The sequence below is a fragment of the Humulus lupulus genome, chromosome 3, assembly GCF_963169125.1.
Source record: "Humulus lupulus chromosome 3, drHumLupu1.1, whole genome shotgun sequence".
NCBI lineage: Eukaryota > Viridiplantae > Streptophyta > Magnoliopsida > Rosales > Cannabaceae > Humulus > Humulus lupulus.
In genome coordinates, this window is record NC_084795.1 from 89,182,386 (window position 1) to 89,199,419 (window position 17,034).

Sequence of the window (17,034 nt, forward strand, 5' to 3'; positions counted from 1 at the left end):
CCTCTCTGAAACTCTCAAGATTTCTTGCGATTTCTTTTCTGAATCAATTTTCTGCATTTCCGCAACCTTCGTGATCCTTCCAGCTTTCTTCGATCGAAAAACTGTAAGTATATTTTTTTTTCCAAACTTCGTTTACATGTTTTTGTATGCGCTTGTGAAGTTTGTGTTTTCTTTTATTATGGTTTTGTAAATGGCTTTGGTTGAGTCTGTACACTTTCATTTTGTGAGGGAAAATGGATAAGATATTTTGTTGAACCCAAAATGCTTGAGTAAGTGACAAGAGTAGGTAGGTTTTTTGGGCATTTTATGGGTTTTAAGGATGGCGCGAAGAACAATTTAGGCCAAAATTGTAGCTTTCTAACCTTAAAACCAGGTAGCTTAGGGGTCACGATTCTCGAAAAATTTTGCATTAAAATCGCTTCCCTAAAACTAGATTTATAACACTTGATTTTTGAGGTGACAGTACTTTATAATATTAGAGTGTGTGACTTAGGGGCATGTATGGATCCACATAAACGGGTCTCAACTCCACTTTCTCTTGTAGAGCCTTTAGTTTGGGGAACATAGCCTTGAAACCTTAGATCAGGTTCTCCCATGATCCTTGTCCTAGGCTACATCCCTAGGTCACCACTAGCTGTTAACCCTCTTTTTTACCCAGGTGAGCTTAACTATTTATAAAAATGAGTAACCAAAAGAACAAGGGCCACTAGGTTGCAAAAAAACACTATTCCCCACTTTGGACCAGTGGTGGAGAGGGAGATCGAGATTGATGCGAATAATTTTTACGACGTTGAGAGGATAGTTTCTCAAATAACTTCAATGCCTCAAGTAAATAAGATAATGAGGGGCCATGAGATCCAGACGGACTCAACGTTCTATGTGCGACATGCGCTTGAAGGAAAACAGAGTTGTGCCCCCATGGAGGATGACTTTGGGGCGTGGAGCGACGAGCATCTGAAGGCAAGCGCCTTCCTCCCGTTGAGTTCGTATTTTACGGACTTTCTTAATTTTGTAAAGCTATATTTGTTGCAACTTCCCTCTAATATCTATCACCTCCTTGTGAGGCTTAAATATTTGTTTCTTAAGAACGAGTGGGAGGACCCCACTGCTGAAGACATCCTATACTTCTTTTGCCTCAAGGCCAATCTGGACACCAAAACCAGAGGTGATGGTTTCTACTACCTCACCAGGTACCCTAAGACTGTCAGTATTATCAATCTCCCTAGCCATCCAAATGACTACAAGGACCAGTTCTTCATGTCGAACGGTTTCAGGACATGCGAACACCGTTATTTCAACTAATCTCGTAAGTATCTTCTGCCTTACCATAGTAAAATTTTATCTGCTTTATAGTATTTTCTTATTCTGATCGTGTTACTTTTTTCATACAACGATTTAGAAGAGATCTGTAGCTTCCTTGGTCTGCTTGAATCAATACCAGACCCTAGCCTTTACTCCTGCCACAGAAAAAGAATGACGAACAGTAATACACCACAACAATTTTGACCAAATATGACATAAAAATATGACATATTTGTAGGAGTGTTATTAATATACCTAATAAAAAAACACACGGATCCAATTGGTGGAAAATGAAAACTTAGGCGCCTGATGAGAAAGAAGAAGCAATACATAGGCGCCAAATGAAATTGACCAAAGGAAAAAGGAAAAAACAAAAGAGGGGTTTTCTCAATTATGAATCCTTAATACCTATCTCACACTCATCAGCCTCTTGGTTCTCTCTCTCTCTCTCTCTCTCTCTCTCAACTCTCTCGTCTTCACGCCGGTTCTCTCTATTCCCATTTGTTGAGCCACTTAAACACACCTCGACCAGCTACCCTGTCCTTCTCTGTGTATCTCTCCCAGTCGCTGGCTAGAAGAAAGAACCCAGGTAAACGTGACCTTCGTTTGTCTCTCCCTCTCATTTTATTCCCTTTTGTTTATCTGGGTTTTGCTTATTTTTCAGGGAGTGTCGATTGCGCCGCCGTTGATATGTCTAAGATTGGCAATTATTGGTTTGATTTTGTTTGGAAATTTTGGCTCTCTTTCCTTCTTTGTGACTCTCTCTCCATCAATCGGGTTCTTCTCATTTCCTTCTCCATATTTAGTTCTTTCCCTCTCACCCACGATCTCATTCTCTCTTTTTCTTCTCTGTTGTTTTAGATGTTAGCATGGAGGTGGGACTATGGGGATGGTGTTGTAACGGCGGGGACTTCAATGGGACTAGGGTACCATTGCCGTGAAGAAAATAGTCTATTTTGATTACATCCCCAGTTATCTAAAAGGGTAATGACGATTTTTTATTCATAGGCATCATCTTTGATTAATTTTTAATATAATTATTATATATTGTTTCTGTTTTAGGGATTTATGCAATTTTTAATATGAATTATTAATGATGTTTCTATTAACTTTAGGTTTGGTTTGTTTGATGTTTTTGGATTACTAAATTTGGTGGCATTGAGGTTTGTGGATATGCTGCTAGCTTTGGGTATTCTGTTTTTTATATTGGTTTTAGATTTAGAGTTTTTGTGTTTTATGTTTCTGTATATAGTTTGTTTGTTTATCCTAGTTGTGTTTACTGTTTACTGTTTACTGTTTCTGTATATATTGGTTTGTTTATTTATCCTAGTTGGGTATTATGTTTTATTCAAGCTCTGTTCTGCAATTTTACTTAGGTCTCAACTTTAGTTAACGAATCTAAGGTATCTGGCACTTGATTTTGTTTCATGTTTCATGTTGCAAATTGAAATTGTTTAGCTCTTGTGATGGATGCTTGGTGAATGGTGAAGAGATTTTTTCTTTTTCGCAACTCAATGAGTTGTGAGGGGAGATAGTGAATGGTTAGTTGTGTTTTATTTTTCAGGTGCCAGAGAACGTGGACTCTTGATCAGAATTAGACAAAAAGACAACTATTAGTGATCTTAATGAAAGGCATGGTAAGTTATTTTTTTTTTATGGAATCCTTTTCTTATTTTTAATCACATCTAGATCATTTTTATCTCAGTTTCTGTGTAAGAAAAACACCGAAAGACTGATGAGATTTGATTGAAACTGTCAAGTAGATGAAAATTAATTTTCTACTTATTAACTATCATCTAGCTCAAAGATGTTGGCTTTGCATAGCATCAGAATGATTTGTTGCCACCGTAGTTGATTTTAAGACTAGTTTGGCTGTTTCCCAACCATTTTATGAGTTTCATTTGACTAAGATTTTTACTTTGGAATTCAGATTGCATATTTGTAGTATGTGCTAATGATTTTTGTTTTTGTGTGTTTCTGAGTGAAGCAAGAAAACTGTTTGATGAAAGTTCTAAGTTAGATGTTGTATTTTAGAGTTCTATAATTATGGGTTTTCTAAACATGGAGAAGTTGATAAAGATATTAGGTTGTTTGATTGGATGCCATCAAGAAATCCCATTTCTTAAATTACTTGATTGGTGGGTATTTTAGCTAGGATGCCATCAAGAAATCCACCACCTATTTGGTAAAGGTTCTAAATTGTATTTTCGATTAGTTTTCTCTCTGATAATACAAACTTTTTAAATTTAGTTGAAATTAGTAGTAGTAGTAGTAGTAGTAAACTACAATATTTTTTCTTGCTAGCTAGTTACATCATAGAAAAGCAAATCCCAAATCATGTAAAACATATTAAAATTTGGGTCTAGTTTGATTTTCTGTTTCTTTATACATTTCAAGGCCACGAGATTATTTCATTGCAAGAAGTTCTATAAAATCAAATACATTTCTTTCTATTTTTGTGTTCCCTTCCCCACCTGCAACTTTCTCATTTTGACAAATTGGTTTTTTCTACTTTGTTTGGTGAGTTGTATCTCTGTTTGTATTCATTATTCTAGTGACAAACCTCACTGAGTTGTATTATATGACCTATCAGTTTTACATGCAAACTATACAATATGTTTGGATCATATAAATAAACTAAGTATTGGGTTTTACTGTGCAAGTAACATTGTGTCTTATGAGTATACCATTTTCCTTTATTCTTCTTTCTTTCGGGTATTTTCTTTGTTATAGTTCATGCTTATTTAAGAAAATTGATAACTATTGTAAAATGACATTATTTTGTCTTGAAATGGTGTGGCTAAAGGATTCTTGATGCAAACAATTTCACTGGAGGGTTCCTTCTGACTCTCACTAATCTCGCTAAACGGTAGGATTCGGCTAAGATATAAATAGTTATTTTGGGTTTTTATTATTAGTTTTTTGAGTAAATTGATGATGGCTCTTTTGGAAGAAGCGAAATATCATTTGATAAGTTATTAATCAGCCTTTTTTTTTAATCATTGACAGAATATCAAGATTTTGATTTAACAGTGATTAGTTTTGCCTTTTGATTAGGTGACTGTTTATTTTTTCTTCCATTCGTGTGATATTCTTATGAGTACTCCAATCTTAAAGTCTGTATGAATAACCTTAGTAGTGGTAGATTTAATAGGTTATGCTTCTCTCAGGTGCTCATATATCTTTTCTTTTGTTCAGTTTTCAGTTTAATGTGAATAAATCATTTGAATATGAATATAGACACACACATATATACATTCTTTGTGTTTGTAGTATAGTAATATATATATTGTTTTTTTTAAGTGATGAAGGTGATTGAGCCTACTCCGTGAGGAAGAGGGGCTGATATTTTTTTTTTAAGTGAGGGGCTACTTTGAACTTAGCATGAAATTTGAATATGATATTGATTTTTGATGGTCTATGTTTTGTGTTGGTGGTGCTACTGTTTTGTGTTCTCATTAACAGTTGGAAAACATTTTTTTTATTAATCCAGACTTATTTTTTTTGTCTCTGTTACAGGTTATTACTCTTGAGGATGTAATAAAGGGAATGAAGGTATAAAATTGCTTGAACTCTTATTTATTATGGAAACTTTCCTTAACCAAATTGCTATGGTCTATTATTGTTGCAGATCATGAGGGAGACTTTGATATATTTGTCACATCTTGATCACGAGGACACTATTAAGCTGGTATGGGTTTATGGAAAATAAAGTAGTAAATGTATTGAAATATTTTTCATGTTTTCTATTTGTACCAAAGTTAGTACAAGCTTGTGTTAGCTATAGTTTTTATTTATATTTATGTCTAATAATATTTCTGTTATGATGCGACCTATTTTGAGTGGAAATTTCTTTCAAGTCATGTGGCTGCAGCTTGGGGGCTGCTGATAGTGAATAGTTTGAGGAAAAATATGAGTGGGGAATTTCTTTTATTGGCCATTCAATTGAAATTATTTTCTACATGTATAATTATAATGGACACCTTGTTTCTATCTTGTCAGACACTTGCAGAGAAAATGTGTCATTTGATTGTGTTATATATTATTTTCATTATAAATTCTATCGTATGCTGTCTATTCTTCTTGTATGATGCAAATGCTAAAGAAGCTAAGCAAATAATTAAGTGGTGAGGATTGGAATTGGAACAACTTAAACACATTATGTTGGGCAATAGGGTCTATATCTATTTCGATGATGGAAGAACAGGTACATTTTTAACTTTCCCTATAAATGTTATTTCTACTCATTTTCTATTTGTGATAATAGTTTACTTGGCATTTCTGTTTTGACTACAAAAAAATGTTTATTCTGATCTAAGATAGTCACATGGTCAGTGTAATCTTGTACTTTATTTCCTTGTAAATGTTATTTACACCACATATCGTTATGAGTTTGTGAGGGCACATGTCCATGCATCTGTCATGTGGTGTTAGGGATCTTGATGTAGAACCCAGATATCACTTTTACATGCCCCTCTCATTTGGGAAATATGAGAGTTTATTTATTTAAATGTTATACCTGTTTCTTGATAATGTGTTTGCATCATCAAATTCATAAGAAATATTCATGTTCTGGAGGTCAATGTATGCCCTTCATATTTTTTATGTTGGTTTGCTTTGGCAGGAGAACAGATTTTTGGTTATGGTCATTTGTGACTTGTTGAATTTATGCGAAATCATGAAAGGGAAGGATAACAAAGCTGTCATCGCAAGTAACATTATGTAAGTATTCATGATTGAATGATTGATTATCTATCTTGAGTTGAGGTGGAATGCATATAGATATAGACTGCCAGGCCATAACACCTCATTCCATCCAGATTCTTTGGTCATTTGTAGAAACCATGAATTTTAGCCACTTGATTTAATTGAGTAACTTTGAGAACTATGAGAAACTTGGTTGGAGGTATACAACCAGTACTTTTTTGAAATCTTGTACATAATCCTCCTCTCTTTCTGCAGGTATGTTGTTGGACAGTACCCGAGGTTTCTAAGAGCTCACTGGAAGTTCCTAAAAGCTGTTGTGAAAAAATTGTTTGAGTTCATGCATGAGACACATCCTGGTTTTCAGGTATTTGTTCTGTTGTGGTTTTCTTGGTTAGGTTTAAGGCTTAAAAGTTACTGAGAAATTTTGTCTTTTAAATTGAATGGTTTGTCTACATAAGTGTTGCTAAAGCTTTGTGTTCATGTGTTTCAGGATATGGCCTGTGGTACATTCTTGAAGATTGCTCAGAAATGCAAACGGAAATTTGTAATTGTTCAGGTAACAATTACTTTGAGAAACTCACATTTTTTATTTGAATTCCGGCTGTTCATAGTTGTCAATATTTTTCTCTGGGTTCAGTTATATTTGCAACTAAGTAAAGGGTGATATTAACTTGCTTTCACAATTAAGGGAAACTGGAGTGGATTATTTTGTTAACTCCTATTTATTCAGTACTTTGCTCCTTTTTATTTGCAGGTTGGAGAAAATGAACCATTTATAAGTGAACTTTTAACAGGCCTTCCAACCACTGTTGCAGATCTTGAGCCTCATCAGATTCATTCATTCTATGAATCGGTAGGACTTTTTAGTTGGACCTATTTACTTTGTTATACATAAAACGGTCATACACATTTAAAACAGGTGGTTTGTTTCAGGTTTGTCATATGATTCATGCAGAATCTGATCCTTAGAAGAGGGATGACTTTCTACAGAGATTGATGGAGCTGCCTAATCAGGTCATTTAAATTTTATTTACTTCTCTTGGTCATCTCCATTTATGTTTTTGTTAGATACAAAATAGATCACATATGCTATATACTGAATTCCTTATGCTATTACTTTGTAATGCAGAAATGGGCTGAAATTATAGGCAGGCACGCTTAAGCGTTGATTTCCTGAAGGATCAAGATGTGATAAGGACGGTGTTGAATATTGTGTGTATAGATTCTTGGCTCCTACTTAACTTCTGTGATGTATGTGGAGCATTGGTGTGAGGAGAATTTCAGGAGCCTAACACTGGGCAGCCGAGATTTTTCTGACATTGAAATGGTTAGTCGCTAAAAAAATACTATGTCATATACCTTTTTTTTATTGAGATTCAGATGATCTCCAGAATATATTGTTTACAAATTGGTGCAACATAATTTGTTTTTTTTTAAACAAATCTACCTGTATTATTACTTAAGAAAAATACAAGTAAAGAAGGAAAACTCCATCAAAACAGACCAAAATAGAAATAAAAGACAGGGAATCTGGCTTTTATTTTATGTGTGTATTTTATGTTTGTGTATTTATGTATATATGTTTAACTTTACCTATTCTTTGGTTTGATACCATTTCTCTAATCTGTATTATTTGGTCTTTTTGCATCAGTTACCTCAACATATTGAGATACAATGATAGGGTACTCTTCCATGTTGTTACATGTTTCTTAATTACAGTTACTGAGGAAAACTATTCATATCTTGCAAAGCTGATTTGTTATGGTTTATACTGTACATATTTTTGTTTAATCTAACATTACTTACTTAAGTAGTGTTGGGTTTCATTGCTTTTTTCTTTTCATATATGTTTCATTGCAGAGTTAAATTGTTTGACAATAAGAAGAGATTAACAGTTGTAGGCTTTAAAAAATTTCAGAGCAACATCATGAGGAGGTTTGCCTTGGAAACCTGAGGAGATTTCAATTTAGAAGGCTTCAGATGGCAACAAACAACTTCAACAGCAAGTACTTGGTTGGATGATGAATTGAAGGATGGAGCAAGTTTCATGCATGATTTACTTTTGTGTATCTTGTAATGTTTCTATTTTTCATTTTTAAAGTAAAAAATGTTCAAGATTATAAAACTTTATTATGTTATGCTTTCAAATTTAAGTTAGAACTAAGATCTCATAAAGTAGACATATTCATGGTTTGAATTAGTTATTGTTTAATGCAATACTTGTGGTTTATCAATCTATTGAGAATTACATTTTATGATTAATTTTGATTTTTTTTTATCAAAATACAATAATGAAAATCTTTTAATTAAAAAAAAACCTTATAAGTATACTTATCAAAATAAAATTTAAAATATATTATCCACACTAAAGTAACAAAATTTTATTACTAGACTTTTAATATGTTATGATTTAGAAATATATTATAAGCATAACAAATTGTTATGATTTATATAATATAACAAACTAAAAATGCTATCAAAATAATCAAATGTAACAGTGGAAAAGTGTTATGCATAAAGTATAAGATTAAACTCCAAATTTATAATCAAATACTCTAACTAAATGTTATTATTTGAATATTATAGCAACTAAAAATGTGTTATTGAATAGTTTAAGATAACATCGAACATAACATTCGAATACTGTTATAGAAAAGACAGGACTTTTAATAACAGGAGCTATGTTAGCATTTTCAGATATCAATACTCCCGGTTAGCAGTTTTTAAGTGTTATGAATACTATTTTTTTCTTGTAGTGATAACCGATGTCGACATGTTGGCATGCAGGCTAATAAAGGAGGGTCAATCTCTAGCCCTGAAACCTCAAGGTCCTCCTACGAAGAGGCCTCTTCCCATTATAGAAGAGGTCGAGGAAGAGAAAGAGGAAGAGTTCGCAACCTTAGTGTTGGTATTAAAAGTGTAAATTAAAGTTACGCAGTGGAATGGGTCTTTTTTTAAAAAAATTATTACTACCAGCTAGAATCATACATATATAGATATATTAAATCATAATCAAATAGATTAGATATTACCTCTTTTAGCCTATCAAGAATTCAAGAATCATTCTGTATAAATCAACAATCTTCCTATCGAGATTATGAAAGCTCACACCTTGATCTTCAAGACCAATCCTCCAACACACAAGGACGTGTGTGGGCACGTAGGATTCAAAAGGTTGATTTAGAAATCTCTAGATGTACTCAACACATGAGATCTAGAGAGGTTTGATTGATATAGGAGATTTTGAATAGTTTTCAAGTTTAAAATATAACGTCCCACTATGTCAAGCACGTCTACCGCTCATAGGATAAATTCTACAAATATGACAGGCATCTAGCATAAAAACCACAACTCAATATCTATACAAATGTGGAAAATTTAAATTTTTTGAACTTTAATAACACTCGGTTGTTTATAAAGTCAAATTAAACTAATCTTATACAATAATATTGCATATATGAATAATCTTATTCATAAAAGTCTTTGCTACTGAGTTCGGAGCCCACAAGATGTCCGAGTATCAAGTCACACCTGAAAAGGGAGAAACAATAAAATAATGAGCTAATGCCCAATAAGTAAATCCCATGCAATGCATGTATGCCTATATACATATATCGTGACCTGATGATGCATGACATGATAACATAGCCATGAGCATAACATACATAGGACAATCATATGAGTCCACATTTCATACCATTAATTCAACCACTATAAATTCATGCTTCAATAATCAATTATACATTTGACAAAGTAGTGGCCACAATTATTAGTCGCTAAAATAAAAATAGCATAGGCTTATGTTCATCTGATATCACAATACTACGCAAAATAAAATCCCTCAACTATGGTTCAACTATAACCTTTCACTAAGGTGTGGCGTTAGGTTTAGTAATTACGGTGATACCACACCCTCAAGACCGCAATGGTCAAAACATTTTTCTGTGCCAAGGCTATGGTCTATGATAATCTCAGAAGCACCCAATTACAAAAACCCTAACTGAGAACTTTTACCTTCTTACCCCACTAATAATAATTTCGTGACTATCATATGACTATAATCTCCCTTAACGTGCCTTTAGCTATTCTATGTAACATATTATTTATAAAGGCTCAAAAATCAACACTCTAACCAACATACAAAATGTTAGTGTTGTGAAGCTATCACATATAATACTTCTTAATAGAGTACTACTCTAGCCTCGAGCAATAATAGAATACAACTTAAAATTCATACTCATATTTGCTAATATTTAGAAATCTCTATTCTAATCGATTCTAAAACAACGAGTGATTTTTATAAAAATTAACTCGACACGAGTTCGTAAATTTCTGGAAACATTGGCAGCATAATGGCTGCAAATCGAACATCCCCAAATTTTAAAAAACCTACAAACAAGGCATATAATAGTGCCAGAGTAGTCCAATAAAATCACAATAGGCTAATTAACTCATAACATATTATCAACATACATGATTGTATTTAATTTCCTAAATCGCAATTAATTTCTAAAACCCAAACCAATTAAAATTGGGGTTAGAAATTATATCCAATGCTTAGGACAGTGAAACGAGGTTTGATGGTGACATTTGGAGCTCGAAACGAGCCTTGGGCCACCCTATTTCTTTGATGTCTGAAGCTCACGCCAGAGCTCGAGTGACCACAGTGGCGGCGGCCCCCAAGGTGGCGATTATGGTTATAAACCTACTAGGCTTCGAAGCCCAAAGCTTGGGGAACATCACTGTTGTGGTGGTTTCTCTTGGAACAGCTCGGAAAAGCTCGGATCTAAGTTGAAAGTTCAGAAATATCCATGGATTCCGGCGAACGTTGACTTCAAACTCCGATGACCATTGAGTGTGATCCTTTAGTGGATTTTGAAGCCTACGATTTCAGAAACATGATGGTGGTGGTTGCTTGGCCAACAAAGGCTCGAGGTGGCTGGATCGTAGCTAAAACCAGAACTAACATCGGAACTTCGAGCGACTGTTTGATAGGCTTAATCGGCGAGTGAGGTTTGGTAGCCCACATGGTTGAAAATTTGGTGGCCTCTGAATCTTCTGGTCAGGCGCGTGTAGCAATCAGAGGCCGGCTAGGTGGTCGTCGGAGCTCGGGAAGACGACTGGCGTGTGAGAAAAAGAGAGAAACAGGGGAGAGAGAGGGAATCCGAGAAAAGAGAGAGATAGAGCTATTATGTTAAAAATTAGGGGTTTTCTTTTTATTTAAAATCTAATTTTAATATATAACTTATTTATTTAATTATTATCTATTTTATTAATTAATTCTTTTATTAATTTAACCCTTAATTGCTAAAATAAACACTTTAAAATTGGACGAATATTTATCTTGATTAGTTTTTAATCCCAAAATATAATTAGATGTAATTTACATCAATTTATCACAAATAGTTAATAAAATTCGATTTTAATTGAAATGAAAACATCTTAAATTATTTCCATAAATACCATAATAATTGAGTAATCAAAATTTTATTTATTTTAAATCTCATAATTTAAAATGTAAATCTTTAAACATTGATAAATCACATTTATCAATTTAAAGATTTCTTATTATCTATTTCCCAATAAATAATAGTAATTCAAATTAAAAGACAAAACTCTTTCAATTCAAATTATTTTCCATTCTAAATTTTAATATCATTTATTAACAATTCCAAAGAATAAAACATAATTTGGGACATAAAAAACCGTTTATTATCCCAATATATAATTAAATCAATACAAATTTAGTTATTCATAATTTTCCAATTAAATTCTTTTTAATTAAGATTTATTTTTCCCCTAAAATTCTCATGATAGAATTTTCTCGATGTTACAAATAAAACCTATCGTTTTTTTAGAGAGAGAGTCTAACAGTCTAAACTACTGTAAACAACTTCTTAAAAAGTATTGCTTCTTTTTAGGTTTATAAAGATAATTAACTAATTTAACTAATCTCTATTTTATTTAAAATAAAACTGATAAGTTATAACATATTTAATTATTTAATTTAAGTCATATTTAAAAAGAATAATTAAATAAATAAATTATATTAAAAAAAAAATTAGAAATTTTTTCCCACGCTTTTTTCCTCTCGATATATCTGCATCGGCGCCATGGCAAAGGGATCTAAGGTTGGGGGGAAGGGCAAATCGAAGAGCAAAGGCAAGAAAACAGGTCCAACTTCTGCGGATAGGGTCATTAAAACTCGATCTATGGATGCCATCCTTGGGATCCAGGAATTGGAGATGTCAAAGGATGAGCAAGAAGCAGGGGCAGAGCGAACCTGTCGTGAATCTACTCCAACGCCTCGAACTGGAATTTGTACGATTGTTGAAGACTGGATATCGGCTTCTAAGCAAGTTATGCAAGACGTCAATATGGGTAAGGCTGTACCATCTCCGATTTTACAGTCTAACTATACTAATGTCACTACTAATGGAGTCAAAGAGAAGGTTATTACAGGGAAAGGTGTTATCGATCAGAAGAGGACCTCTGGAGTCAAAATTGATGTTGAGGATATTGCTGAGGAGGTGAAGTTTTGGCAATCCTCTTTAGTCTGCTATGTGCTTGGTGCAAATCCACCAATCCGAATCCTGGAGGGCTTTGTGAGGAGATTATGGAAGGATCAAGTTGATAAGGTTGGCATTCTCTCATCTGGTATTTTCATCATTCGCTTTTTATCTATGGAAGTAAGAGATAGAATTTTGGATGGAGGCTATCTGTTTTTTGGGAATAAACCTCTCATAATGAAGGCCTAGAATCCGGTTGATGATTTTACTAAGGAAGACATTGATTCAGTTCCAACTTGGGTTCATTTGGGAGGATTGGATATTAAATACTGGGGTGATAGGTCTCTGTTCAAGATAGTGGGACAGATTGGGAAGCCAATTCAAGTGGATTCCATTACTAAAAACAGAGATCGCTTAGCTTATCCCAGAATTCTCATTGAAGTGACCATGACACAAGACTTTCCATCTCGAATCAGCTTCTTGAATGAATTTGATCAAGAAGTAGACATCCTCGTGGAATATGAATGGAAGCCCACTGTATGTATGAATTGCTCTGGCCTAGGACACGAGGCTCAAGTTTGCAGGAAGAGTAAGACTGTGAAGCAAGAATGGGTCCCTAAACAGAAGGTTTCATCACCTATTGTAAGCAAAGTTAATGTAGATGCTGATGGTTTTCAATCAGTTACTAAGGGAATCAAGATACAGGAACATAATGCCATCCAAACGAGTGTGAAGAATAAATTTTGCCTGCTAGAGGGGGACCCTGAGATGGAGCTTTTACAGAGGAGAAATACAGTAAGAGAGGGGGGAGGACCTTCTGTTCTAGATGGATAGAATTTTAACTTGGAATGTACGAGGGATTAACAGTCAACATAAGCACAAGGAGATTAAACACTTAATTCTGTCAAAGAAGGTTGGCTTGGTTAGTCTACTCGAGACAAAAGTGAAGAATAAAAATATGGGGTCTATTTACACGAATCTGTTTTCTTGATGGTGTTTCACAAACAATAACCCTTGGATTGATAAGGGTAGGATAATAATTGCTTGGAATCCGAGTGCCTTTACTTTGGATATCAAGTTATGTACTACACAATTAATTCACTATCAAGTACAGGTCCCTAATCGAACAGGAAGCTTCTTGATTACTTTTGTATATGGTTATAATGATGCAGCCTCTAGGGAGAGCCTATGGAATGACTTACAAAGTTTGGCTGTGAGTATATCTGTCCCTTGGATGGTGGTTGGAGACTTCAATGAGATTCTCTCCATGCATGATAGAATTGGCAAAAAAACCTCCATAAAGTTCTCAAGCAAATTTTCAGACTGTTCGATAGCTTGCCATTTGGAAGATTTGAAATTCTCTGGCTGTTTCTATACTTGGAATAATAAGAAGAGAGCAGATGAGAGGGTTTATTCCAAGATTGATAGAGCTTTAGTTAACTCAAAATGGACTGATCATTTCCCAAACTCAGAGGCTGTGTTCTTGCCAGAAGGGATATTTGATCATAGTCCAATTCTTGTTCATGTCACGTTGGAAATGCACTTGGAAAAGAAGCCATTTCGATATTTTCGGATGTGGAAAGAAGCACCCTGTTATGGAAATAAACTTCAGGCCAGTTGGAATTTATCAGTTGATGGTACACCAATGTTCCAAATAGTATCAAAATTAAAAAGGCTGAAACAGGTGCTAATGACCATAAATAGAGAGGGTTTTTCTGATATTCAACAGTCAGAATTCAAGGCAGGAATTGTTTTGAAGGAGCTGCAGGAGCAGTTGCAGAAAGATCCCTTAAATGACAGGTTGATTTCTCAGGAGCAAGAGATTAGAGAGCAGTATATGTATTACCATAAAGCTTACATGAGCTTCTTAGCACAAAAAGCTAAAGCTTCTTGGATGGCGAATGGTGATGAAAACACTCACATCTTTCATGCGTCCCTTAAGGCAAGGAGAATACAGAACATAATTTTGTCCATCAAGAATGAGGCAGGGATTTGGGTAGACTCTCCTACAGATATAACAAAGGCTTTTTTGGATTATTATAAAGGCTTGTTGGGGACAGTAATGGTGCACAGGAAGAAGGTGTCTTGGTCAATCATGAACCTGGGACCAGTTCTAAATGCAGCGCTCATTCAAACTCTTTCAATAGAGTTCTCAGCTCAGGAGGTTAAGAACGTGATATTTGTAATTCCAGGGTTGAAAGCCCCAGGCCCAAATGGATATAGTAGCTACTTTTACTAGGATAATTGGGATTTGGTGGGTTCGGAGGTTACTACAGCTGTGCTATCCTTCCTTACTTCAGGTAAATTACTTAGAGAAATTAATAACACAACCATCACACTTATTCCCAAGCATATTTGCCCAGATTCTGTGTGTGATTTCAGACCTATATCCTGTTGTAATGTCATTTATAAAGCTGCATCCAAGTTGATTTGTTCAAGGATCCAGAAGGTGCTACCTGAACTAATTGCAGAAAATCAAGGGGGATTTGTTCATGGTAGATATATAGCCTACAATATCATGATATGTCAAGATTTAGTTCAGCACTATGGGAGGAAAAACAGTAAGCCAAGTTGCATGATTAAGTTGGATTTGAGGAAAGCATATGACACCATAGAATGGGATTTTATTGAAGAAATGCTCACTGGTTTTCAATTTCCACAGAATTTTATTCAGCTCATCATGGTATGTGTTAGAACTACCAGATTTTCATTGATGATTAATGGTTCATTAAATGGATACTTTGAGGCTAAACTAGGATTGAGGCAAGGAGACCCTATGTCCCCCTTGTTATTTGTACTTGGTATGGAATACTTATCTAGGATCATGCTTAAGGTTGGCTCTTATCCTAGTTATAAGTTTCATGATCGGTGTGCTAATTTGAAGTTGAATCATCTATGTTTTGCTGATGACATTTTGTTATTCAGTCATGGAGACTTTATTTCTATCCTTTTGATGCTTAGAGGACTCAAGTTATTTTCCAAGACTTCAGGACTCTTTCCAAATGAGGCAAAGTCTGCAATATATTGAAGTGGCATGAGTGAGTCTGAGATTGAGAGAGTAGTATCTGCTTCAGGATTCTCAAGATCTTCATTACCCTTCAGATACCTGGGCATTCCTATATGTTCTAAAAGGATTTCTAACGCTGAGTGTGGGATCATTCTAGATAAAATGGTGGCCAGGATTAAACAATGGAGCTCCAGGAATTTATCATATAGTGCCAGAGCAACCTTGATCAATGCGGTCTTACTGTCCATAGACTCTTATTGGGCTCAAATAATGGTGTTGCCAAAGAAGTTATTGAAGGATATAGATGCAATTTGCAGGGCTTTTTTGTGGAAGGGAGTTGCAGAAGATCACGGTCCAGGGGCAGTTGCTTGGTCCATTGTCTGTACTCCAAAATCTGCAGGAGGGTTAGGATTCAGAAAAATTATAGAATGGAATATAGCTGCCTTAGGGAAATATGTATGGGCAATTGCCTCTAAAAAGGACAACCTATGGGTTAAGTGGATACAAAGCATTTATTTGCAAGCAAGGGACAGGTGGACTTACTCAGTACAGCAAAGTTGCAGCTGGTACTAGAAGAAAATAGTGGAAATTAAGGATCTTAAATGGATGAAGCAGCTTTCATGGCAGTGAAATATGGAATACAATCGGGGCATGCAATACTATATGATCAACAAACAAAGGTCCAATGGAGTAAATATGTCTGGGAGAGATGCAATATACCGAAACACAGATACATTCTATGGCTGACGTTACACCAGAAGCTGAAAACTAGAGACTACCTCAATAAACACTGTCAGGTAGTGGACAAAATGTGCTTGCTGTGTGGGAATCATACAGAAGAGATATCACATCTATTTTTTCAATGTGATTACAGCAGATTATGTCTTGTGAAATTGAAAGAGTGGATTGGCTGCAGAGCTCAAACAGGGAATTATCACACACTATTGCGTTGGATCTCCAAAGCAAAACACCTTACTAAACTCAGGAGAAGTTTTTACATAGCTGCTGTATCAGCTCTAGTGTACCATATTTGGAGAGTCAGAAATGATGTGTTGTGGTCCTCTAAGATATGGCATGTCAATCATACAATGGAGGTCATTAAGAGAGAGCTAAAATTGAGACTTACTGTAATGTATAAAGGGAAACAAAATAGGGATAAAGAATGGTATCAGAAATTGTAAAGTTAGAAGTGGAATGTAAGTAACATAGGGGTAGAAGGAAACTATAAGTGTACATGATTTGTTTTGAGCAATACAATGATTCTTATTCACCAAAAAAAAAAAAAAATTATTAGAAATTCAAAATTCAAATCCCAGGGATAGGGAATATCCATGTGTGGCGCTACATTAGGGTTTTTCCTAATTTTCTCATTTGTTTGTTTAATTAATATATAAGACAATATATTTATTCCAATATAAATATTAGTTAATTCAAAATTAACTTTTTCTTAAAATATCAGTTTTGATAAATAAATAAATATCTTATTCTAAATAAGATAATTATTAATCC

The 17,034-nt window shown here is 34.5% G+C and overlaps 1 protein-coding gene across 1 annotated transcript; it reads left to right on the top strand.

Annotated features, from left to right (window-relative positions):
• Nucleotides 1-16,127: 16,127 nt before the first annotated feature.
• On the top strand, nt 16,128-16,706 carry LOC133824628 (uncharacterized). The gene has a single exon (XM_062257579.1). The coding sequence runs from the start codon at nt 16,128-16,130 to the stop codon at nt 16,704-16,706; it is 579 nt and encodes a 192-aa protein (XP_062113563.1).
• Nucleotides 16,707-17,034: the final 328 nt, after the last annotated feature.

What these genes read in the sequence shown, in the direction of transcription:
- LOC133824628 (XM_062257579.1), top strand. Translation starts at nt 16,128, where the DNA reads ATGGATGAAGCAGCTTTCATGGCAGTGAAATATGGAATACAATCGGGG.